Genomic DNA, 26,009 nt, shown 5'->3' with positions numbered 1-26,009 from the left:
GGCCAACGTCTTCCCCCGCCTGCAGGGTCTGTCTCTCCCCCAAAAGCAATGGCTGCCCCCACTTCCCTCATCCCACATCACCCCCAGTCTCCATTCAACCTCAAATCTCGACTCCCCGCCCCACCCCAATCACTGCATCCCAAAACACACATGGAACACCCCCCCAATAAAAATAACACAGTTGTCCCGTTCCGTGGCAAGGAGAAGGCAGGGTGAGGTAGAGGGTGGGTGTCGGGCCCAGTTTTGGGACAGGGTGGGAGGGCCAAGATATGAACTCTGATCCCTCTCTCCTTCATCCTCTCTGCCCCCTCCCCAAAAAAGGTCTTGCCTGTCGTTCCAAAGCAGCTGAGATCAAAGTCCAAGCTAGGGGGGGAGGTCAGGGTGGTGGGCCATTTCCAGTAGGTGGGGGGAGAATGTCCCTGCTCCCCACTGCAAACGTCTGCTGAGCCATGGGAGAATAAGCAGCGGAGTCTCTGGGAAAGGGGGAAGATGCAGAATCCAGGTCTCCGGCGGAGGGTGTCCAAGGCTTGGCCAAGGCTGGTGGGTGGGTGGGGGTTTTTTCGGGGGGTGGGAGGAGTTGCTAGTCTGTCCCGTTGGTGAACTGGCAGAGTTTGTTTTCCAGGTCAGAGATGCGCTTCTCGTGAGCTTGGACAGTTTGCCGCAAGGACCGGATCTCTTCCAGAAGCTCCTCCAAGGCAGAACGCTTTTGGGGGGGGAGCAGGGGGGGGAGAAAGGACAGAGAAAGAAAGAAAGAGAGAGGAAGGCAATAGTTAGAGGAGTGGCAGGACCTGGGGGACTCCACCACGCTCCCTGGAAAAGGTCTCAGCTCTTCAAATGGGGAAAAGCAAGCTTCTAATCCACAGCATTTGTGATCCTCCACCAATGTAGCCATTTGGGTCCATTCCACAGCCCCCTTGAAACTCCCACTGAAATGCTTTGGAGGAAACTGAACAGCGTCAAAGTGCCTTGAAGGGCATTTTGTGGCTGTTTCTCCAACCGCCACCAGGCGGCGCCGCAACTTGATTTAACTCTGCAGAGATCGTTCCAGGCGCTTCACCTTCCATAGCCGTCCAGTTTACCCCCACCCCCTCTCCCACCCCTGAGCGGATGAGAAAAACTCACCGAAAAATTTGTGTCGCAAGTGGACTGGCTTCGCCGTGGCCCCGTGGGGGGCCGGCTGTCCAGGATGTTCTTTTTGGTGACCTTGAGCTCCCGGTTCTTGACGGGGACATAGCCGTCCCGCAACGAAACCAGGATGGGCTCCGCGTCCTTTCCCGACAGCCACTCGTCTGCCTCGAGTGCGGGTTCAGGCCCCGGCGTGTCGGGATATAAATCGTCTTGGAAGAGGTCCGACTGTCCAGGGCAGAGAGAAGGGAACAGGAGAGATTCCAGACTGCTTTGTCCTTGCTATCCATAATGCCCTCTGGACTAAGATCTGGTCCATCTAGAACAATGGCTTTTGGGAGCCGCCCCCCCCCCCCCAGTTCCATAAATTCACCCCCGTGTCCCTACCCTACAAACAGCATTATTTAGAATAGCCACTGAGGAAGACAATAACACAATAACATTCAAAGCAGCAACAATTAATTGCACATTTGTTCAAAACAAAATTGAATTAATTAAATAGGATTAGTGAACTTTGCCCAGCTTTTCAAAGTCTGATAGTCATTTACCCCTCCAGCACATACACCCCGCTGCCCCCAGGGGGCACTATTGCCCATTTTGGGAACCCCGGTTCTAGAGCAGGCATGGCGCGGGAGCCTCTGGCCCGCCAGGTGCTGCTAAACTACAACTCCCATCAAGCCTGGTTTCTGGTCTGACGGGACTTGTAGCTCAGGTATATTGGGAGATTGATGCAGCCGGTGTGTGTGTGTGTGTGTGTCTCCAATAATGGTTCTTCCTCCCCCCCCCCCAAGTTCAAATTGACACGCCCATGGTCCCCAAATCTTCCGATTTGCTCACCTTTCGTGGAACGGTCATAACAATGGGCTCGCATTTGCGTTCGTGCAGCTTGAAAAACCTGTTTCATGGGGGAGAGGAAAAGGGGGGCGCAAGGTCAGGTGAGGGCAGGGAACCCCGGAGGAAAAAGTGTGCGGAGCAACAAATTTTGCACACAGACCCACACACACCCCTCTGCGTCCTCCATCATGCCAAGCGAAGAGTCAAGAGTTTCAGGTGGGAATTTCCAGCCAGGCAAAACGCCCCCAGGTGTGGGGCCGGTGAGGGAAAAGGGCTGCAGCCACAGGAAAGTTTTGACAGCCAGGAAGAGAGGCTTGGAGATCAGCCCCTGGGCCCTGGGCTGTGGCTCCCCCTCTGTGGGTTATGGGGCAGGCACAACCCTATAACCTGCGCTAGATTCTTGCGCCACCAACACCTGAAGCATCAGCTCCCTGGACACTAGGCTGCCCCATCCACTGAGGTCGCGGTTATTTGGGGCTTTTATTCAGATCCCACCAACCTAGATGGAGCTAGTAGCCATTGGGTAAATGGCCTTCTCGGTGGTGGCCCCTCCATCGGCGAAACACGCTCTCCAGGGAGGCCCACTGGGTGATTCACTGGTTATGAGCCATTTGACAGCGGAAAGGACTCCCTTATTTTCTTTAGAAGCAGAGGTTGGCTGGCCATCCGTCAGGCACTCATTAACTGTGATTCCTGCATTGCAGGGGGTCAGGCCAGATGACCTTTGGGGGTCCCTTCCAACTTTTCACTTCTGTGATGCGATTTGCGTCAAATTCAATTTGTGTCAGATTGGCACGCACCAGCTGAGCTTGCCAATGCAGAGGGTAATAACCGAGATGTTCTCCTTTCAGAAGCCACAAACCTGCCTTAGGAAGGGCCCCGTTGCACCTCTCAAGCCACCCTCCACCTCTTGGACCTTGAGCCATACCTGGCAATCTCGCATTTGCTGACATCGAGGCCTCTCTTGGGCATGAAGCCCATCCCTCGCTGGGGTTCTTTGCTGCTGTAGGTGCTCAGGTAATGGACGTAGGGGGCTTCGTCCGTGATCTCAAAGTACCGGATGCTGCTGTCCCCCTGCACGGAAGCAGGAGATTTAGGCTGGGAAGTAACTTTTTTATATATATAAGATTTTTATTAAGGTTTTTACATTACAAAAAAGGGATAAAACAAACAAACAAAAAACAAAAAATAAAAAATACAGCCATTATTTTTCATTTACTTGTTTCTTGGACCCCCTCATACCTCTCTTTTTTGTATTCCAATTCAATTTGTCAGCTCAGCAATTTGTTTCCCTCTTTATCCTACCCAAATCTTTATTCTTAAATTTTTATGATCTTGAAATTTTACTTCTATAAACCCATTTTTTCATATTCTTTTAACCCATTACAGCTAGAAACCTCTTAATTTTAATCCAACATTATTCTAAAGTTCGTTAATTTTACAATGTCTCTGTAAATAATCTTTAAATTTCTTCCAATCTTCTTCCACTGACTCTTCCCCCTGATCTCGGATCCTGCCGGTCATTTCCGCCAATAGGCTGGGAAGTAACTTGGCTTTTTGTTTTGTTTTTTTTAATGAGTTAGCATGAATCTCACGCATTTCAGGGTGCGAGGAAAAGTTCGCTGCGTTTTTATCAGCACGGACGTTTGCTGATAAACAGGGATAGGGGGATGCCCTGAGTGGAGAAATTAATATAAATAGGAGGAAATTGCGCACACATTTGAAAAGCAGGGTAGGGCATTCCTTATGGGAGAGCTCTCTTTCTACAAATCAAAACTTAAAATAAAATAAAATCCAAAATCCAAAATAACTCAAAACATCAAAATATCTTTTTTTAATAAAAACAAAAAACAAAACCCCAAACCCTCAAAATCTAAATCCAAAAAGCTAAATCCTTATCTTTGAGCATCTTCCCACTTTCCTGAAAGGCAAACTGCTTCATTGGATATCAGTCCTGGAAGATCTTTCCTCAATATACTCGGTCCACTCTTCCCCCACTTCCTTGTTTTATCCTCACAGCCCTGCAAGGTAGACAGGCTGAGAGAGAGTGTGGCCAGTGTGTGAACCCCAGGAGCCAAGACACTCTTACAGGCTGCTATGCTGCAGAAGTGTTGTTGCAAAAGGAAAAGGGAGGAGGAGGGGAGAGGAAAGCGAGCGAGCTCGGGTACCAATTCTAAGAATGCCCCAAACGGAAACAGTGGGAGAAATGGGGGGAGTTGGTCTCAGGGGCTCTAGTGCCCCCATCTCTTCTGCGGCCAGACAGGAACGCTACCGCCTCCCACTTTAAACAAAAACAAAAACAAAAAACACCTTTATTTTGCTTTAAACAAATACATATAAATATAGACAACCAAAATAACAAAATAAAATTCCATAATAATAATAAAGCTAAAAATCTACAAAAAATATCAAAGTACATGGTGTAAAACATAAGCCAATATGGGAAAGAAAAAAGAAAAAGGAGAGAAGAAGAAGGATGAGAAGAAAAAAAAGAAAAGAAGAAGAAAAAAAGAAGAAGAAGAAGAAGAAGAAGAAAAGGAGGAAGATGAGCCAAAATACAAGAAGGCTCATCTATTGTACACTTCTGTCAAGGTCACAACAGATCATTATTCTTATCAATTCTCTCCATCTGCATTCCAAAGAATCCCTCATCTTGGTATCAGGGAACATTTCTCTCACTTTTTACCTTGCCACACAGGTAGACTATGCTGGAATCAGGGTCATAGAAGGGAAGGAGAACTCCATTGCTTGTGTCCATCTCCTGGAGGGCTATGGGCTCCTCGAAGTTCTTCTGCAGGAAGAAGGGGGTGTCAGGGCACGGGGGGGCAAAACCAGACCAGACACAACCTGGGCACAGCAATCACACACACACAAAATGGGGACGGCTTCTCTCAGCCAAAAGCCCAGCACTACCCCTCCTCAGCCCCACAGTCCAAGTGGAAAGGGAGTCTGGAGCTCAGTAGCGGAGCCCCCCTTTGCACGCAGGTGGTCCCAGGTTCGAAATCTGGCATCTCCAGAAACTGGTAGCGTGGGATGGGGGAAAAGAGCTTCCCCTGCCAAAGGTACTGCCAATCAGTGCAGGCAACACTGGGCAATATGGGGAAAGAGCCTGGCATGGTATACAAAGGCAGTGTGGAATGTTTCTAAAAGCAGGGGCTCCGCCACTGAGCTCCATTGAAATGCACCTCAAAGGACATCTAGTCTGACCCGCTCCCAACCAAGCCCATTAAGCTTGGTTCCCTTTGTCAGGCATATGAATCACCTTCCTTCCACCGTCTTGATTTTTGGGTTACCATGTCAGGAGGGAGCCCAAGGCTCAGAACCAGGAGGAGCAAAACAAGGAGACCGCGTGCCTCTGAACATGTGCTGAGGGCCAGGTCATGCTTCAAGCACACAGCTGGCCTTGGAGCGGGAAGTCTGGCTATGCCAAATGCCAGCTGTGTAAAGGCCACCCTATAGGGACGCGGGTGGCGCTGTGGTCTAAACCACAGAGCCTAGGGCTTGCCGATCAGAAGGTCGGCGGTTTGAATCCCCGCAACAGGGTGAGCTCCCATTGCTCGGTCCCTGCTCCTGCCAACCTAGCAGCTCAAAAGCACATCAAAGTGCAAGTAGATAAATAGGTACCATTCTGGCGGGAAGGTAAACGGTGTTTCCATGCGCTGCTCTGCTTCGCCAGAAGCGGCTTAGTCATGCTGGCCACATGACCCAGAAGCTGTACGCAGGCTCCCTCGGCCAGTAAAGTGAGATGAGCGCTGCAGCCCCAGAGTCGGCCACGACTGGACCTAACGGTCAGGGGTCCCTTCACCTTTAAAGGCCACCCTGTGGCAGCTCTGGGATTAACATTTCTCTTTGCGGTGGGAATGCCTTTCCCCTGCCCCCAGGTAGGGGCAGGTTCCCCCAACTAGAAACCCCATCTCTTCTTTCAGAAGTCCCAATTCCTATGTTTTGCACACTTAGGAGCACAGCATTCCCAGCATGCACTGCGATTTTAATGCCCCCCCTCCCTCCGCACAAGCACACACACCTCTGCAAATCCAGACCACCGCAAGACTCCAGGAACATGGCATTTGCCTCCAATGGTGGCTCTATGAGAATCCAACTATCCTTATACTCAGGGGAATGTGGTAAAGTTGGCCTCCTGCACAATGCATGATGGGAGATGAAGTCCTCAATGCCACCTGATCCAGCACTGACAAGGCACTGTAAAACTACATCTCCCAGGAAGCAACTTAGAGATGCGCCCTCCAGTGGCAAAACAGGGAAACGACGGCAGGTGAAAGGGATGAACCTCATAGTCACCTCCATTAATTTCAGTGGGTCTACTCTGAGTAGGACTAATGTTAGCGATAGCCCACACCTGTCTTAGAATCTTAGAACTGGAGAGTTGGAAGGGACCACGAGGGTCATCTAATTCTAATCTAAACCCCTGCAATGCAGAAATATTTTGCCCAGCGTGGGATTCGAACCCACAACCCTGAGATGCTCTACTGGCTGAGCAATGCAAATTAGTTCAATTGCCCGCCTGCCTTGTCAGTGAGCAAGAAGCAGCTACGACACCTGATTGCTTTGTATGCGTGTGAATTAGAGCCACGTTTCCCAATGTTGGGTCTCTGGCTGTTTTTTCAGACTACAATTCCCATCATCCATGGCTACTGGTCTTGCTAGCCAGGGATGATAATAATAATAATAATAATAATAATAATAATAATAATAATAATAATATATTTATATCCCGCCCATCTGGCTGGGTCCCCCCAGCCACTCTGGGTGGCAGCCAACAAAACACTAAAATACAATAACCTATTAAACATTTAAAGCTTCCCTAAACAGGGCTGCCTTCAGATGTCTTTTAAAAGTTTGGTAGTTATTTTTCTCTTTGACATCTGATGGGAGGGCGTTCCACAGGGCGGGTGCCACCACTGAGAAGGCCCTCTGCTTGGTTCCCTGTAGCTTGGCTTCTCGCACCTGGACCGAGGCCGTTTAGGGCTTTCAAGGTCAGCACCAACACTTTGAATTGTGCTCAGAAACGTACTGGGAGCCAGTGTAGGTCTTTCAATACCAGTGTTATATGGTCTCGGTGGCCGCTCCCAGTCACCAGTCTAGCTGCCGCATTCTGGATTAGTTGCAGTTTCCGGGTCACCTTCAAAGGTAGCCCCACGTAGAGTGCATTGCAGTAGTCCAAGCGGGAGATAACTAGAGCATGCACCACTCTGGCAAGACAGTCTGCGGGCAGGTAGGGTCTCATCCTGTGTACCAGATGGAGCTGGTAGACACCCGCCCTGGACACAGAATTGACCTGCACCTCCATGGACAGCTGTGAGTCCAGAATGACTCCCAGGCTGCGCACCTGGTCCTTCAGGGGCACAGTGACCCCATTCAGGACCAGGGAATCCTCTACACCTGCCCGCCTCCTGTACCCCCAAAACAGTACTTCTGTCTTGTCAGGATTAAACCTCAATCTGTTAGCTGCCATCTATCCTCCAACCGCCTCCAGACAGGACCTTCACAGGTTCCAATTTGAAAGACAGGTGGAGCTAGGCATCATCCGCATACTGATGAACACCCAGCCCAAAGCCCCTGATGATCTCTCCCAGCAGCTGCATGTAGATGTTGGGAGATAATGGGAGTTGTAGTCCAAAACATTTGGAGACCCAAGTTTGGGAAACATTGAATTAAAGCATACAGGATGCTAGACCTTTGGATCCAGTGGGCATCTGATGTTTTTTAAAGCTGCCCTGCTGGAAATTATGGTGCCCCTCTGATGTTCCTCTGCGCATTAATGCCTTTGACCACATGTCTCCTCGCCTGAACTTTGCAGCTGCCCTGGCCTGTCTCCAAACACTTCGCGTGCCAGGAGAGGTGGCAATGTCGCAGAAAGCGCCCAGGTTCCCGGGGGGGGTGGGAAAACACTCCACACCATGCGTGGCCCGGCTACCGGATCCCAGAGTCCCAACTCTCGCTGGCTCATGCGAGTGAACCCTGTGGTGAAGACGAGTCCGTCGCGGGTGAAGACGGCTCTCATCGGCCGCATCCCTTCGTGAGGGGCAAACCTTTCCTGGGGCGAGCAGGGGAGAGAAAGGGTTAAAAGGGTGTGTCAAAAGGAAAAGCGAGGTGCCGGAGGAGGTGAGAAGGATGGAGAGAGAGAGGGATTGCCGGCTGGGAGCTGCTGCTGCCCCTGGAGATTTCTCAAGGAAATTTTTAATTTTAATTTTTAATAAAACTCGCTGTGTGGTGGGAGATCCCTGTTAATTCTCAGGTGGTTCTTTTACTCTAGAGGTGCGCCCCCAAGCGGCAAAACTAAGAAAAAGCCACAGAGGGAAGCATCAGATTAACCTACGTCATGGGGTTGTTTTGAGGATAAAATAGAGAGGGATTTTTTGCTCTATAAGACTCACTTTTTCCCTCCTAAAAAGTAAGGGGAAATGTGTGTGCATCTTATGGAGCGAATGCAGGCTGTGCAGCTATCACAGAAGCCAGAACAGCAAGAGGGATTGCTGCTTTCACTGCGCAGAGATCCCTCTTGCTGTTCTGGCTTCTGAGATTCAGAATATTTTTTTCCTTGTTTTCCTCCTCCAAAAACTAGGTGCGTCTTGTGGTCTGGTGCATCTTATAGAGCGGGAAATACGTTATGTACACCACCTTGTGCTCTTTAAATGAAAGGAAAGGTGGGATATAATAATAATAATAATAATCGTACATTTAGAGCATATTATTTCCCCCCCACAAATCCTGGGAACTGTAGTTTAACCCCCCACAAAGTGCTACAATTCCCAGCGCCCTTAACAAACTACACTTCCCAAGATTAATCGGGGGGAAAGTGAATGGGCTTTAAAATGTCCAGAGTCAGTGTTTCCCAACAGGAGCAAGAAGTCACAGAGGAAATATGCTTCTCTGAACAAAGCCATGTTGTGAACTCAGGCTAAGGGCCAGAACCTAGAACCACCACCAAAATCAGAATTTTTAAAAATTTAAATAAATCTGTCTCAACCTTTCCCTCTTATCTCCGTTCACATTTTGCAGCTTGCAGATCATGGAACAGAGGGCAAGGGAAGCCCTACCAGATTTGCCTGGTCGCCTGGGGCGAGTTGAAACTGGCTCCAGGCAACCAGTTCAAAAAGTTTTCTAAATGACCCGGGGTGGGGGCAGGGAGACAGTGAGCTGCCTTGTTCCCCCACCTGCCCCCCCATTGATAAGGAAAGGGGAAACTGTGGTCAGTACACATTTCTGGTAGGCCTTTGTTTTGGTTTAGACAGTTTCTATCCAAATGCGATTTTGGTTTTAAATGCAGTGTAAGGTAATCTCTCGGGACGCGGGTGGCGCTGTGGGTTAAACCACAGAACCTAGGACTTGCCGATCAGAAGGTCAGTGGTTCGAATCCCCGCGACGGGGTGAGCGCCCGTTGTTCGGTTCCTGCTCCTGCCAACCTAGCAGTTCCAAAGCACGTCAAAGTGCAAGTAGATAAAAAGGTACCGCTCCGGCAGGAAGGTAAACGGCGTTTCCGTGCGCTGCTCTGGTTCGCCAGAAGCGGCTTAGTCATAACCCAGAAGCTGTACGCCGTCTCCCTCGGCCAATAAAGCAAGATTAGTGCCGCAACCCCAGAGTCGGTTACGACTGGACCTAATGATCAGGGGTCCCTTTAACTTTTTGAGGTAGTCTCTATGGGAGTATACTGTATTCAATTATGGGGTATCAGAGTTTTTAGGGGCTGGGATAGTTGGGATAGCGGGCTTGTTGGTTTTTGAATGTCTGATGTAGATTTTTTCAATTGGGACAATGACAATAAAGATTATTGTATTGTATTGTATTTTTTCCTCCAAAAATGCCAGCGGTGATTCCCTGGTTGGTACTCTTCATTCAGTACCGGGATCTGGGTTCCAATACGCTCTCCTTCCCTCTCCTCTCCTCCTGCTGATAGAAAGGCCAGGATAGGCCCCCCACCCCAAGAGAAACACACACACACACACAGCCCTCCCCACCATCCGTCATGCAACCCCCTCCCCAAGCCGTACCAAGTCCCAAAGCGCTAGCTGCCGCTCGCTCATCTTGCTAAACCCGGTGGTGAAGACTTTGCCATCGGCCATGAAGATGGCTCGGACGGGACGGGCTCCTTCGTGGGGCTTGAATTTCTCCTGGCGGCCGCAGGGTTAAGCAGGTTAGGACCAAACAGAGAGATAGACACACACACACAAGGTTAGTACAGGTCCAAGTAAGAGCACACTCCGGAGAGGGGAGGAAGAAGGAACACAGCTCTTTGCTGGGACAATCGCAGGAAGGGAGAGCTGCTCCTGCGTTCGAATCCTGCTCAAGGGCTTGGCCCAGGCACCTGGTTGGCCACTGGGAGAAGAGGCTGACACGGAGCATTCACATTCCTTTAATGTAGAGGCTCGCTTTTACGTTTGTGCGAGTGCAAAACGGGGGACGAATCCTAAAGGAGGATGCTTTGGGTCTGAGACAGAAACTGATCTGGCTTTGCAAACTGCGTGCCAGTTAACAGATCGCGGAAAAAGCCCAGTTAACTGCTATAAACAGACAGATCAGTGCTGTTTTGCCCCTTCCCAGATGGAAAGAGTCAGAGCTCACTGGGAGAGCATCTGCCTTGAATGCAGAACGTCCCAGGATCTTAATGGTATTGCCAGGCAGGGCTGGGAAATGCTCCCACCTAGAACCCTGCCTTGCTGCTGCCAGTCAGTGCAGGCAATACTGGGCCAGATGGACCAAGAGTCTAACTCAGCCTAAGGCAGCTTCCTCTCCAAACCAGAGGAACCATGTTATTTTAACATTTTGAAAGCTTTAAATGATTTCTGCAATTTTTTTCTAAGCGATAACTTTCTTGTTCTATCCCTTTTTGTAAACCGCTTTGCGGTTTTCTACAATCAAGCAGTGTATAACTTTTATGAAATAAATACATACATTTAAAAGCATCTCCAATTGGCTAGGCAATGCCCCACTGCTAAGCTTGGGGACAGTGTGGGGAGAAAAGTACCCCTGAGTGTGCCTGAAGAGTGGGTCTCTGAGCATGTGCAAAGTTCGCCCACCGCTTCCGCTACGAGCGGTCCAGCATCTCAGGAGCTCCAGCTCCTATTGTCCCCAACCATTGAGCATGCTGGCTGATGGGAGCTGGAGTCTAGCAACAGACCTGCAGGCCCACAGGTCCCCTGTCCCAGGTCCAAGGGAATCTGGGCCACGACGCTTACCCTTAGATGTCTGTCCCAGGGGAGGGAGGGGAGAGAGGGAAGGAGAGACAAGCCAGGGAGCAGGGGAGGCTGTCCACACATGCTCAGCGGCAGGCTGGGGCCAGCAGCGGCTACTCACTGCCACAACCAGGTGTTGCCGGGGGTCAATGATCCGCAGGTGCTTGTCCTTGCAGGTGGTGACAAAGAGGCTCCCGTTGTGGTTCCAGCAGACATTGTAGATGAGGTCGGTGTGCAGGTCATCCAGGGTCAGGAGTGCCTCCCCAGTGCCCACGTTCCAGAGGATGATGACGTTGTCGCCCCCTGCAGGAAGGAAGGGGAGTTGGGAAAGGGCCAAAATGAGGCATCAATCAGCCTGGCGTGACAGAACAGTCAGCTGCGATGAGAGCTGCAGTCCTGAAACATTTGGAGGGCATCACATTGCGGGAAGGCTGATCTAGACAAATATCTTATTATATACATATACATGTAAGGCTGTCGTCACACTGCAGTTCTTGTGGCTGCCAGTAGGTGGCCATGCCTACTCCAGCAGGACGAAAGGGTGGCAGGAGGTCCAGGTGAGCTGTTTTGGCAGAGGTTGTGCCAGGAAGGCACTTGATGTTGTATTTGAATCCTACCTTTCTTCCGAGGAGCTCAAATCAGCAGCCTCTGCCGATCTGGTGTCCTCCAAACATTTTGGGCCACGATTCCCATCAGTCCTAGCCAGCCCAGCCAATGGCTTGGGATGCTGGGAGCTGCAGGCTTGGTGCAGCAAGGGGCCTGAATCTGGGGAGAGGGTCTCACCTGCACTCAGTAGGATGTTGCGTGCTGTGGGGTGCCAGGTCAGGATTCCCACACGCTTGGAATGCCCTTCGAGGGTGACGACTGGCTCCGTCAGGTTGCGCATGGGGATGTAGTCAGGGATCTGCCAGACCTGGTGGGACAAAGAGGCGGCAATGGAGACGGCGGCAGCTCAGAGGTATTCAGCACCCGCTCTGCGTGCAGAAGGTCCCAGGTTCTAGCCCCAGTGGCACCTTATCTTCAGGATAAGGCTCTCCCTGCCTGAAACCCCAGGGAAATGCTGCCGGCCAGTGCAGACCAAACTCAGCTAAAGGGGCCAATGGTTTGCTCCTATTTAAACCAGCCCTTTCATTAAGAACCATGAGACTAGGAACCCGTTCCAATTTTAGGGGAGGAGGCACGGCAGCTCTGTGACAGGTCACCTGCTCTGCATGCAGAAGGTCCCAACTTCAATCCCTGGCACCTTCAAGTAGGGACAGGTTAAAACCCTGGAGAGCAGCTGCCAGTCAGTGTAGACAATAGTGAACTCAATGGACCTGACTCCAGATAAGGCAACTGCCTACATTCCCTGAGCTCATAAATAAAGATAAACACATACATTTAAAAAAGAAGAAGTTTTCTATGGAGGACACTTTGGTGTCCTTTGCAAAAGGAGAAGAAAAAGGGGAGGAAGAGGAATTTTTTTTTGGCGGGGGGGGGGGGGAATCAGAGGAAGCTGCCGCCTTCTTCGTTCCCACCCACCCCCCGGCCAAGGCTACAGAGCCAACTATTCTTAGTCACTGAGTTGTCGTGCGCCGAGCTATTCTTAGCCCAAAATGCTGCATCATACCGAGCAAGTCAGACGCCAGGCTGAGGACCGGCCGGCCAGCTATAAACAGCCCCTGACACCTTTTCCAGTGATTTAAAGGCAAACGGCCATACTCTCTGGATTGGAAGAGGAGGCTGGTTCTGTGTGCTTTGATTCACGTGTAAAAAAGGGACCCCTGACCATTAGGTCCAGTCGTGGCCGACTCTGGGGTTGTGGCACTCATCTCGCTTTATTGGCCGAGGGAGCCGGCGTACAGCTTCCGGGTCATGTGGCCAGCAGGACTAAGCTGCTTCTGGCAAACCAGAGGGGCGCACGGAAACACCATTTACCTTCTCGCTGGAGCAGTAACTATTTATCTACTTTGCACTTTGAGGTGCTTTCGAACTGCTAGGTGGGGAGGAGCTGGGACCGAGCAACGGGCACTCACCCCGTTGCAGGGATTCGAACCGCCGACCTTCTGATCGGCAAGCCCTAGGCTCTGTGGTTTAACCCACAGCGCCACCTGCGCCACGTGTGGAGGGACCCTAAAAACCACGAGCTGATGCGTTTGAATCGTCTCCCCCCGTGCCACCTCCGAAAAATGCTGTTCTACTACATCCGGGCACCCAAATTGATGAGGTGTCTACAGGTACCCAACCACGTCCAGTACATGCCCCCTTTGCTGATTAGAAACATCCTTCCCTCTAAAAATAGGAGGAAATTGCCAAAATTCAGGATATCTCCCTGGACTCCCCACGCTCCAAAGGTGCCATCTCTTACCATGACTGTTGTGTCCTCGGAGGCACTGGCGATGACGTTGTCATTGTGGGGGCACCAGTCAATGTCCAGCACGGGGGCCGTATGCCCCGTCACCAAGGGGATGTTCTTGTCCACACGGCCGGTCTGTAAACACACAGAGATCTTGGGAATTTCTGGGAAAGGCAGCCCTCCTCTCCCCACACAATTGACCCACAAAAAGGCGGCCAACTGACTAAAGGTTTCCTGACGCCTTCTCCTTGGGAGACAAACCTAGACAGCAACTTAAAAAGCAGAGACATCACCTTGCCAATAAAGGTCTGTATAGTTAAAGCTCTGGTTTTCCCAGTAGTAATGTATGGAAGTGAGAGCTGGACCATAAAGAAGGCTGATCGCTGAAGAATTAATACTTTTGAATTATGGCGCTGGAGGAGACTCTTGAGAGTCCCATGGGCTGCAAGAAGATCAAACCTCTCCATTCTTAAGGAAATCAGTCCTGAGTGCTCACTGGAAGGACAGATCGTGAAGCTGAGGCTCCAAGACTTTGGCCACCTCGTGAGAAGAGAAGACTCCCTGGAAAAGACCTTGATGTTGGGAAAGATGGAGGGCACAAGGAGAAGGGGATGACAGAGGACGAGATGGTTGGACAGTGTTCTCGAGGCTACCAGCATGAGTTTGACCAAACTGCGGGAGGCAGTGGAAGACAGGAGTGCCCGGCGTGCTCTGGTCCAGGGGGTCACGAAGAGGCGGACACGACTCAACAACTAAACAACAACAGGTCGCAGAACTTTTTCCAGCCAACAGTGAAGTATACAGTGGTACATATGCTTCAGGTTACAGACTCCGCTAACCCAGAAATAGTACCTCGGGTTAAGAACTTTGCTTCAGGATGAGAACAGAAATCGTGCTCTGGCGGCGCAGCGGCAGCAGGAGGCCCCATTAGCTAAAGTGGTGCTTCAGGTTAAGAACAGTTTCAGGTTAAGAACAGACCTCCCGAACGAATTAAGTTCTTAACCTGAGGTACCACTGTATTATCAATTCATAGACTACTAAGAGTCGCCAGGGGGATTAGTGGGTCATCTAGTCCAGCCCAGAGGTAGAAGAATCTAGAGTTAGAGCATCTCCAGGAGATGTCTGTCCAATCTCTGCTTGAGGGAACACTCCAGGGCCCAGGGTTTCCCAAACTTGGGTCTCCAGCTGTTTTTGGACTACAACTCCCATCATCCCTAGCTGGCAGGACCAGAGGCCAGAGATGATGGGAACTGTAGTCCAAAAACAGCTGGAGACCCAAGCTTGGGAAACACTGGTCTAGGCAAATGGATCCATCACTGAACCGTTCTTACCACAGAATCGTAAAGTTGGAAGGGACCACGAGGGTCATCCAGTCCAACCCTCTGCAGTGCAGGAGTCGTGAACCCGCGACTCTGAGATGAAGAGTCTCATGCTCTCCCACCCTCTGCCTTAGCCGCACGACCTTGAGAGAGCCACCAGCCTGGTCAGGCGGGCCGATCCCCCTGCGTCACGCAGTAAACAGCCCAGCTGGAAACCTGAGCCGTGGAAAAAGTGATCCCCCCCACCCAACTTCCTGCCATCATTTCAATTGTTCCCGAAGTGAGTCATTCATTATTGTGAGCACAGCCCTGTCCCCAGAAAGGCCAACTGCTCTCGTCTGTCTCTCAACCGCCGCCTGGGAGGGGAGGGAAAGTTTTGGACCTGGGCGAGGCCCTTCGGAGGCCGGGAGGGCACCAGCGGGCATCAGGAAGGAAAAGACAGGGAGAAAGGAAAGCGAGGGACAGAGGACAGAGGTCCTGCAAAGACAAAGCTGGAAAATGGACACATGGGAGGGGTTTCAATCCACATTTCAACCATGTCTTACTCAGAGCTGATCGGCCGAAATTCACGGACCCAAGATGAGTCACTCCCTTTGTTTTCAACAGATCTGCTCAGGGTAGAATGAGCGTTTTGTACAACCCCTTGGGGGTTTATGACGTCCTTTTAATTGGACACAGCAGCGTAAGACACAAAACGGCAAGTTACCCTCACGTACAAAAGGAGCCCTGCCTGCGGGAGACACAGAAGCAGGAGGAACTGCAAACACAGTGGAGGATGAAGTCAAAAAACTGAAAAGGAGCTTTGCTTTAGCCAGAGAGCCATGGCAATAAAAGATATCTGGTTCATAGAGGATAAATTTGAAGAATTATTATTATTATTATTATTATTATTATTATTATTAACAGGATTCTGAATCAGGGTGTCAAATCTCCCTCCCCTCAGTTATGTAGCATGGCTGGAAGCAAAGCAGATTGGGGCTACTGCATCTTTAATATATATGTGCAGAAGGATTTTCCCGCACAATTAAAGGTGCAAGAGCCCCCTGTGCTCATGTAAGAATATCAGAAGGGCCCGGCCAGATCAGGCCAGTTGCCCATCAAGTCCAGCATCCTATTCAGTGGCCTAACAGATACCATCACTAGCCTCCTCGGGGAAAGAGACCTGTCCTGTTGCAAAATGCCAGCAAGGCTGATTCTGTAAGTAAACCTTACAACAAGTACTACAAGACCATCAACTGTTCCAGCCTTCCAGATAGCCTGTCCAGAATGAAAAACCAGGAGGGGGGGGGGCACCATTTTATATAAAGCTCCAGTCCTGAAAGACCAGGGAAGGAGAAGCTTCTTGGCCATTGACTTACGTGGCATCAACACAGGTTTCCCTCTTACTCCTCTCCATATTCTAATGTTTCCATTAAACCACTGAGGAGACACATTTTTGCTTTAAGTTTTACAATGTTTACTTTTTAAAAAAGTTTTTCAATATTTTTAAGGTTTTAAAATAAAGTTTAAATTTAATTTTTAATTGCACTGTTTTAACACACATGGGGAGTTTGCCACTCTGGGCTCCTTTGGACATAAGGACAGAATAGACATTTAATCAGTAATGTTCGGTGGTATTCAACCAAGAGGTCCAGTACTGAGGGCCTTCTGGCGGTTCCCTCCCTGCGAGAAGTGAGGTTACAAGGAACCAGGCAGAGGGCCTTCTCGGTGGTGGCGCCCGCCCTGTGGAACGCCCTCCCACCAGATGACAAAGAGAAAAACAACTATCTGACTTTTAGAAGACATCTGAAAGCAACCCTGTTTAGGGAAGTTTTTAATGTTTAATGCTGTACAGTATTGTGTTTTTAATATTCGGTTGGGAGCCACCCAGAGTGGCTGGGGAAACCAAGCCAGATGGGCGGGGTATAAATAAATTATTGTTGCCATTGTTGTTGTTTTAATCAGAGTTAGACCTACTGAAATTAACAAGTGTGACTCAGCCTGCAAACCTATACTCATGTACCCACTGAGATCTGTGGGGCTGACCTCTGAGTAGAACTGTACAGGATTGCAAACTAAATTAGGTCCATTAATTTCAATAGGTCTACTCTGCGTGAAACATAAGTTGAATACAACCTAGCAATAATCAGCACCATCACTGAAGAAACACAAGCGGTTTCTTTATGTACATAGCTCTCCCCCCCCATTATATCCTCAGAACAACCCTGTCAGGTAGGTCAGTCTGAGAGTGAGTGGCTGGCCTGAGCTCACCTAATGAGCTCCGTGGCGGAGCAGGTATTCGAACTCTGGTCTCGCGCCCAGAGTCTTAGTCCAACCACGACATCACACTGGCCCACAATTGTGCAGTTCAAGTTGTAACCAGGAAGGCGGTGTGTCGAAAATGCTTATTATGCTTAGATGCCTCTATGCATTTGTGTCAATGGGTCTGCTGGAGTTATGCAAAAGAACTCTGTGAGGCTGCAAGACGTCTAAGCCATAGGTTTATGAATGGAAGCGTCATTTGATTCACTTAAAAGGATCAAGCTATTAGTAACAGCTAGGGCCATGTTTGCTATCTTCTATAAAACAAAATATAAACCTACTTCCATCCTGGTGTGTTACTGTAATTAGGAAATGTACGAGAGGGAGATGCTAACATTAGGGGGGGGGGTTAAACAGTAAGTATTCATTGAAAAATCAAAACCCTATCGCAGAGACATAAATCTCCAAAAAAGAAGGCAGTCCCTGTTAAGGGAGGACTGAATGATCTTCAATCAGTTCATTGGTAAACGGATTAATCAAGCTGCGGTTACATCAATTAATCAGCCGGCAAATCCATTTAAATTGGGTGACAGCCTCCAGATTTTAGAAGGCCAGGAAATTATGTTGCTGGTTTAATACAGAAACCTAATTTATTGAGGAAGGGCACCTTTCGCAACTCATTTCTCCCCACCCACAATTCCTGCAACTTTATGGGGACGCAAAGGGGGTGATATATTCAAATCCCCACAAAGCAAAAAACGCTTTTTTTGATGTCCTTCTAAGCAGCAGCCCCAGCCTGGGCAAGGGGCCTTTTCATTCTTATGGTAACACAAAAATGGCCCCCTCAGAAAGGGGAACGGCAGGTGGTCTCCTTTCTCCTACAACCACACACGCGCCCCCTGCTGAGGCAGCTGGGATCCCCCCCCCCTCACTGAAACCCTGCTGTGCCTGAGGCCAAACCCAGGATATTGGGGCATGTGTGGTGGAGAGATAAAAAAGCCAGTTCTTGAGAATTCAAATGCAAGGTTGCATAACAATAAGGGGTAATAACTCTTCACAAGAATGGATGCAGGAACAGAAGGGGGGGGGCGTTCAGGCAACTTCTCCCCCCTAAAAAAGGCTAGGATTGAGCAAATGCACAGAGACCTCCGACAGTTTTTCATGGTCACGCAAAAGGGAGATTTTTGATGAATTCTGCTTCTCCCAAACACCGGGAGGTGGGAAGCAAGGGTGCCCAGATTTCAAGGTGATGCTGGACCAAAGTACAGGTGATACACAGACGCGGCAAAGGTGAGTCAGGGCTGTACCGCTTCCAGGGCTGTCGCACGGAAGACAGAGCAATCTTGTTTTCTCCTAGGGGAGGGCCCGAACCAATGGCTTCAAGCAGGAGTCAGTAAACTTTTTCAGCAGGGGGCCAGTCCACTGTCCCTCAGACCTTGTGGGGGGCCGGACTATATTTTGGAAAAAAATGTTTTGAGGGAATTCCTATGCCCCACAAATAACCCAGAGATGCATTTTAAATAAAAGGACACATTGTACTCATGTAAAAACATGATGATTCCCAGACCGTCCGTGGGCCAGATTGAGAAAGCGATTGGGCCGGATCCGGCCCCCGGGCCTTAGTTTGGCCTACCCATGGTTTCAAGTCACAAGGAAGGGCACCCAACTAAATCAGCAAGAACTTTCTGAGGGTAAGAGCTGTTTGACAACAGAGCCTTCAATGGAGGTTTTAGAAGCAGAGGTTGGACGGCCATCTGTCACGGAGGGTATAGCTGAGATTCCTGCCTTGCAGGGGGTTGGAATGGATGACCTTTGGGAGTCCCTGCCAACTCTGCAATTCTGTGACTCTGTGAACTGTCTGAAGGGCATCAGACTTCCCACCTCGGCTGAAGTGGCTCCCAACGTGAAGCTCTTGAATCCTCAGGAAAAATATTACCTTGTCCGGCAGGGATGAGGGGGCTGCCCTCCATAAGAACATAAAGAGAGCTTGGTGGATCAGACCAGAGGCCCATCTAGCAGAAGTGATTTTAGGATAGCATGACCAGCTTGGCTGCATTGGGTGCCAGCGGCGTAGAACTGAGGGCAAGAGGCACGGGGCAATTTTAACGCCATACAGGGTACTGCTGAAATTTGTCCTTTCCTAAAGCCATCCAAGTTGGCAGCTGTTGCTACCTCCTGCTGCAGCAAGTTCCATGGATTAACTATACCCTGAGTGAATACGGTTTTTCTTTTCCCTGTCCCAAATCGTCTAATGTTCTGCTGGGAGTTGTAGTCAGCCACCTCGGGACTACAACTCCCAGCAGCCCAAGCGTGGCTGGGGATGATGGGAGTTGGAGCCCAGCAACGAAGAGGGGTCTGCTAGGTACACTCCTTCTGCTGAGACAAGCCACAAAACTCCATCCACACTCCAGGGCAGAAGACAACTGGCCCACCTCGCCAGATTGTTGCAAAGAGATCATGAATGCAAAGCGCTCTGAATATATAGATCCCACCTCGCAGGAGAAGAATTGATGCTTTTGAATTCTGGTGCTGGAGGAGACTCTGGAGAGTCCCATGGACTGCAAGAAGATCAGACCTCTCCATTCTGAAGGAAATCAGCCCTGAGTGCTCCCTGGAAGGACAGATCCTGAAGCTGAGGCTCCAAGACTTTGGCCACCTCAGGAGAAGAGAAGACTCCCTGGAAAAGACCCTGATGTTGGGAAAGATGGAGGGCACAAGGAGAAGGGGACGACAGAGGACGAGATGGTGGGACAGTGTTCTTGAAGCTGCTAAAATGTATTTAACCAAACTGCGGGATGCAGTGGAAGACAGGAGTGCCTGGCGTGCTCTGGTCCAGGGGGTCACAAAGAGGCGGACACGACTAAACAACAACAACAACACCTTGCTGCATCGTTGCAAAGAGATAATGAATGCAAAGTGCTTTAAAGACTGCAGAGAGAATTATTGGGTGCACTCTTCCCACCTTAGATCAAATCTATGCTGCCAGGTGCCATAAGAAAGCGGCAGAGATAGTGCAGGATAGTGCGCACCCCGGAAATGATCTCTTTCAGCTTCTGCCTTCTGGAAGAAGGTACAGGGTTATAAAGGCCAGGACTAGCCGCCTGAGAAACAGTTTCTACGCTAATGCAATTCTGGTTCTAAACGCAGCATAAGGGGTCTCTGTAGTATAGTGTATTTTAAAATGGGGTTTTAGAGTTTTGGGGTTTTTTGAAGATTTTATGTAGTTTTTATGTAGTTTTATGTAGTTTTTATGTAGTTTTATGTAGTTTTTATGTAGTTTTATGTAGTTTTATGTAGTTTTCAGGACAATGACAATAAAGATATCGTAATCGAATATATAGAAATTGAATGCTATGCAAGTCATTATTACTAGCTGAACAACCATTCGCAATCACCAGCCTCCCCCTCCTGCAAACATGCTCCCTCCCACGTACCTTGGCCAGGGGCAAAACCATGAAGGCCCCCCCGCCGCCTGACTCCACAATGATGGCCACGAATTTGGGGTTGACGGCGCAGAAGGAGCTGTCCCACGTCACCTTGGAGACCCGGATGTCCTCATACATCTGGTCGGCCTTGACCGGCTGCCCAAAGACATGCCGGAACTTGCTCTGGCGCACCACCCGGCGACTCATGGCGGAGGGATCCTGCTTCTTTGGGGGGGGGCGGCAGAGGGGAAGGGTGGGCACAGAAGGAGAAAGAGGGGGTCAGCAGGGGACAAACAGAAGATGCAGACCCTCAACCCCAAGCCAAGCCCGTTGACCGTCGAGATCGCCTTGCCCCATAGAGTGCTCTGATCTGAGGAACTGGCCCTGGCACAACCGCTCTGTAGTGTGGCTGCGCCTGCACCTCTGGAACTCCCTGCCTCTTGACGGCAGGCAGCTGCCTTCCCTGTACTCTTTCCGGCTCCCCCTTAAACATTCCTGTTTAGATAAGCCTCCCCAGACATTTAGAAAGCCGGTGTGAGTTTTCACCTGTTTTTAGTCTGCTGTTATTTTAACTTTTTTGAAAGTCTTATATTACTGTCGTCAGCTTTCCTCAGTGATATTTTTATGGTTTGATCTTTTCTGTATACTGCTCTGAGTTTGTTTTGTGTTGCCTTTTTTTTTACAATCAAGCAGTACACAAATATTTTAGGAAACAAATAAACCCTTCCAAAAGACCTGAAAATGGAGCCCACATGATATACCCCCACTTTTTTATATTAAAATCCTCTCATTTTTTTATTGTAAATAAGGGGGAGTTGCAACAAAGTGTTGCAGCGCATCCGCCTCTCCCCACAAGAGTGCCCCTGTTCAGGGATCCAGCCACCCATTATTTTTTCCAGGATACTCTATCCCATTCATCCCATTTTCATTTTTCATTCCCTCCCCTTTTCCTCTCCTTGGCTATTTTTAATTTTGGGGGGTGGGACGTGGGACAGAGAGAGTGGGGGAGAAAGCTTAGGTATTTCCCCTCAATATTTTTTCTGCTTCTGTAAACTCCAGCATCTTCTCACACCTCCCCCGCCCCCCCGTCCCCACCCCAACAGCAATTCCATTTTCACATCAATCCCATCAGGGAGTTAGTATTCCCCCCCCCCCAAAAAAACCCCCAGCAACAACCCTGTATTGCTCTTGCACTGCTAATTCAATCACAGCATTGATAAAATTCAAAACTGGTGCTATGAACTAGTTATGCAAATCAAGAAAATATATGTGTGTGTGTTTGCTTTTGTCTATATCACACAACATATATAGACACAGCGAGAGAGATATCAATATTGTTTGTGTCCAATGCTAATCTGGCTCAGAGTAGACCCATTTAAAGTAATGGGCATGGCTAACTTAGGCATGTTCATTTCAACAGGCCTACTCTGAGTAGGACTCACTTGAATACAACCTGCATATTTTTGTTTTTGTCAGTTATACATAAAGAAGTAGTAAGGTTATTCCATTATTTGCCCACTGTCAAACCTCAGGTTATGTAAGTGCCTTGGGGCAAGGAACTAGCTTTTCAATTTTTCATTTAAGGAGGGAGCCACTAGCTCCCTCCTTAAATCACAGCTGTCCCCAGCATGGACAGATGTGCCTCTGGGGTGTTTCAAGGCAGTTCATGGACCTCCTCTCTGCCACAGCACTAGAAGGTAGACGGGACTTATTAGACCCATACTGCAGATGGGAGGAATGAGGCCGAGAGCAAGAGAAATGCTGTGGTTTTCCAGCATTGACCTAGTAAAGCCTACAGCTAGTTGAGACTTCTCACCCCAGAACTCTGAGCTTTCAATGCCTAAAACTGTGTCCTGGCACGCACATTTCATCCTGCAGCCAGGAGTTCCACTGATTCCAGAAGAACATTGCTTTGCTGGGCCAGAGCCAAGCCAGCCCCATCTAGGTCAGCACTGTGTGTCTGCAGCAGTTGGTCGGATGCATCATGGAAGCTGATGTGCAAGGCACGGAGGGGATTGGCTGGCCCCTCTTTATATCCTCAACACCTGGTATTCACAGGTAGGCCACACCTGCACATGGAGGTTTTGTGAAGCTGGCATTGCTAACAGTAACCCTCCTCCTGCTTTGTCCAGCTCTTCCGAAAAAAGCCACCAATGCTAGGGGCCAAAACCATGTATTCTAGCTGTAAAATGGTAAAGGGACCCCTGACCATTAGGTCCAGTCGTGGCCGACTCTGGGGTTGCAGCGCTCATCTCGCTTTACTTGCTGAGGGAGGCGGCGTACAGCTTCCGGGTTGTGTGGCCAGCAGGAATAAGCCGCTTCTGGCAAACCAGAGCAGCACACGGAAACGCCATTTACCTTCCCGCTGGAGCGGTACCTATTTATCTACTTGCACTTGGACGTGCTTTCGAACTGCTAGGTGGGCAGGAGCAGGGACAGAGCGACGGGAGCTCACTCTGTCGTGGGGATTCGAACTGCCAACCTTCTGATCGGCAAGTCCTAGGCTCTGTGGTTTAACCCACAGCGCCACCCACATCCCCTTTTGGCTGTAACTCATAGTTAATAGTAATGAATTTTTATCAATGCAATTATGATTGTTATAGTCATATCCCACCTTTCCTTCAAGGAGCTCACAAGGGGGGGTGCACATGGTCCGGTGTCCCCCCCATCATATCCTTGCAACAACCCTGTGAGGTAGGCTAAGCTGAGAGAAACAGTGACTGGCCCAAGGTTACATCCCATGAGCTTTCACAGCTGAGCGAGGATTGAACCCTGGTCTCCCAGGTCCCAACCACTACACCACACTGTCTCTCTCATTTGTTGATCGTGCAAAGGGGCTCTCTTCCCTCTGTTCTGAGTCTCTGGCCAGGTTTCACTGCACGACCCCCACGTTCCACCAGCATGGGGAAAAGAGGGAGAAAGATCTCACTCTAATGGGTCTTGAGGTCATTATTGCCAACCCAAAAAGCCCCCCCTGAAAGAGCCCCCCTAAAGTCGGCTCCCTGAAGCATACACACTCAGGCGTACACACAACCCAAAGTCCTGGTTGCAAAGACAGACGCCAATCTTGCACAGCGACGAACCAGTGGATTCAAGTTGCAAGGAAGGAGTTTCCGACTAAACATTAGGAAGAACTTTCTGGGGGTAAGAGCTGTTTGACTGTGGAATGGACTTGCTTGGTAAGGTGGTGGACTCTCCTTTCTTGGAGGTTGTTGTTGTTATTAATTATTATTATTATTATTAAGATTGTTGTTGTTGTTGTTAATACCCTGCCCACCTGGCTGGCTTTCCCCAGCCACTCTGGGTGGCTTCCTGTGTATATAAAACCATATTAAAAACTTCTTTAAGCAGAAGTCGGATGGCTCTCTATCACGGATGCTTTAGCAGAGATCCCTGCATTGCAGTGGGCGGACTAGATGACTCCCACGACCCCTTCTGACTCTACAATTCTATGATTCGATGTCAGTTCCTAGATATCCACTTGCTGTTCCTATGTTTACACACACACACACACACACACACACACTTTCTTAGGCAGCACCATCAGCATGCATGATGCTTAGCTTAAAGGCTGCAAGAGGACAGGGCTCCTGTCCCTGATGGGTGTTACAATCTGAAATTGAACACTGCAAGGAGAGAGAGAACAGGAGAGCAGTGGGGTGTGTTAAAACGTTGTAAGTCTCAATGGGGCAGGGCTGGGGAATGCCTGTGTCCCCCCTTGTGGCAAGCGCCCATCTCGCTATCGATTCTTAACACCGAACATGCTGGCTGCTGGAGGTTTAGGAGCTCAGCAACATCTGCAGATGATCTCCAGCCCTAAATTAGGGCACGTTAAGCCACACTAAGACCCACAAAAAGCAAACATGAGTACCTAACTTAATTTCTTTTATTTGTTTCCTTTGGCTATTTACATACCACGAAATCTCTAAAGTTTAAACGTGGCATAGAAAAAAAGATTACAAGGCAGGCGGAGAGACAGACGGTGAATAAAATCAATGGGGCGAATGGGGGTGGAATACACACAGAGACAAGCCCACCAATTTCAATGGGTCCGTTTAGTTGGGTACAGGCCTAAGTAGTTATTAACTCACACACACGCGGTGGGTCACGCAAAGCACAGGCACGGGTATCGAACTCGACAGTCCTGGCATCATGCACGGGAAACGCGTTCACGCATTCACCTGATCGTGTGAACGCGCAGGAGGTGCAGGCAGAAAGGTGGAAGAAGAAAGCCCCCCAAGGACCTCTTTGCGCGAAGCCGAAACCCGCTCCGGGGCTCCTGGAGGGTGGGGGCGAAGAGGAAGCGTTCCTTTCCAGGGAAGCCACCGGGTTTTTTTTTTCAATGGGCCCTCGGAGAAGGCGGCAAAAAGGGTCGAAGCCGGAACTCCTCCCCGGCGCTGCGGCGGCTATAGAAGGCGAGGCGCTCTGCAAGGCAAACCCCAGAGGTCACTTTCCTAATATAGCCTGGATTCTGCAGCGGCTCTGGGTTTGGAGCGGAGGGGGGAGGGGATATTGGGGGGCTGGCTGGAGGGGGGGCGAGCAAGCAAGAAGAGCTTCCTTCCCGTGTGCACGGATGGTCCGTCTGCTGAGCAGCCTGCAGTTTTTTTTGGGGGGGGGCGGAAGGAAAGAAAGGGCCCCCCTTCCCTCTCCATTTTACGCACCTGCGCCCAGGTCTCTCCAAGGGCGCACGGCGTTTGGGGAGGTTGGGAGGGGGGCGTCCTGCGCCTTACCTAGATTTCCAGGGATCGGGGGCGCGGGAGGAGGAGGAGGAAGCGGGGCGCCGTCCCGGGGCCTGGGGACTCTCTGCTCGCTCCGTCCGGGCGCTGCCAAGCTGGGTGGCGTCCTCCGGGGCGGGCGGGCGGGCTGGCACGCAGCGCCTGGCGCAGGGGCCTCAATGCGGCTGGAGGGAAGAGCAGCTGCTGCTGCTGCTGCGGCCGCCGCCGCTGCCGCCACCATCTCAGGTCTCCAGCGCTCGCTTCTCCCCCCCCCCCCAGCGAGGGAGGGGGCGACAGCTGCGAGCCCCCCTCCTTGGGGAATGGGCGGCCGCCTCCAGAGGCCCAGCCAAGCCCTGGAAAGGGCATCTGGCAAGGAAGAGGAGAGACCCCACCTCCCCTTTTTAATACAGCTCCCGGGTGTGTGTGTGTGATAATTTCTCTTTTTAAAAGCAAGCCCCGTTGGGCGAGCAAGCAGAAGGCCCCCTCTATATCGCAGCCCCTCCTGTTTGCAAAAGGGCATGAAGGCAGAGCGCTCGCTCTCTCTCTCACTCTCTCTCCTGCCTTTTTTGCCCTCGAGGATAGACTGTGACTGGATCGGGAGGTTCCACTGGGCGCTCACTAAGGATTTGAAGGCACAGGCGCCGTGGGCAAGCAGGATTGCTCGGACTAAACCTCGCAGACATAATGGAATTGTGCCGACTAGTTATTGTAAGAACTGTCTCAGACACCAGAGTTTGGGTTTTTCCTCTTCCCACCCTGTTGCTTTCCCCTTGTGTTGTGATTTTTTTAAAAAATTCTTCAGCTTCATCTGTTTTTTGTTTATT

The 26,009-nt window shown here is 50.2% G+C and overlaps 1 protein-coding gene across 5 annotated transcripts; it reads right to left on the bottom strand.

The window, feature by feature from the left end:
• Nucleotides 1–188: 188 nt before the first annotated feature.
• On the bottom strand, nt 189–25,527 carry CORO6 (coronin 6). 5 transcript variants are annotated; one of them, XM_083480048.1, is made up of 13 exons: nt 25,201–25,527; nt 24,652–24,895; nt 20,480–20,695; nt 13,498–13,620; nt 11,934–12,063; nt 11,272–11,453; nt 9,969–10,088; nt 7,895–8,014; nt 4,646–4,750; nt 2,888–3,033; nt 1,963–2,020; nt 1,123–1,353; nt 189–703 (listed from the first exon to the last, which is right to left on the bottom strand). In XM_083480048.1, exons 3-13 carry the CDS (start codon nt 20,675–20,677, stop codon nt 581–583), a joined length of 1,536 nt encoding a protein of 511 aa, XP_083336174.1. In that variant the 5' UTR covers nt 20,678–20,695; nt 24,652–24,895; nt 25,201–25,527; the 3' UTR covers nt 189–580. The 5 variants fall into 5 exon arrangements, with proteins under 5 accessions (XP_083336174.1, XP_083336172.1, XP_083336170.1 ...); XM_083480046.1 differs by lacking the exon at nt 7,895–8,014 and having other exon boundaries at nt 25,201–25,526; XM_083480044.1 differs by lacking the exon at nt 9,969–10,088 and having other exon boundaries at nt 25,201–25,520.
• Between the last annotated feature and the right edge of the window lie 482 nt (nt 25,528–26,009).

This window comes from Podarcis liolepis (genome assembly GCF_965112155.1).
Source record: "Podarcis liolepis genome assembly, chromosome: 16".
Lineage (NCBI taxonomy): Eukaryota > Metazoa > Chordata > Lepidosauria > Squamata > Lacertidae > Podarcis > Podarcis liolepis.
This window is presented reverse-complemented; position numbering and strand designations above follow the sequence as displayed.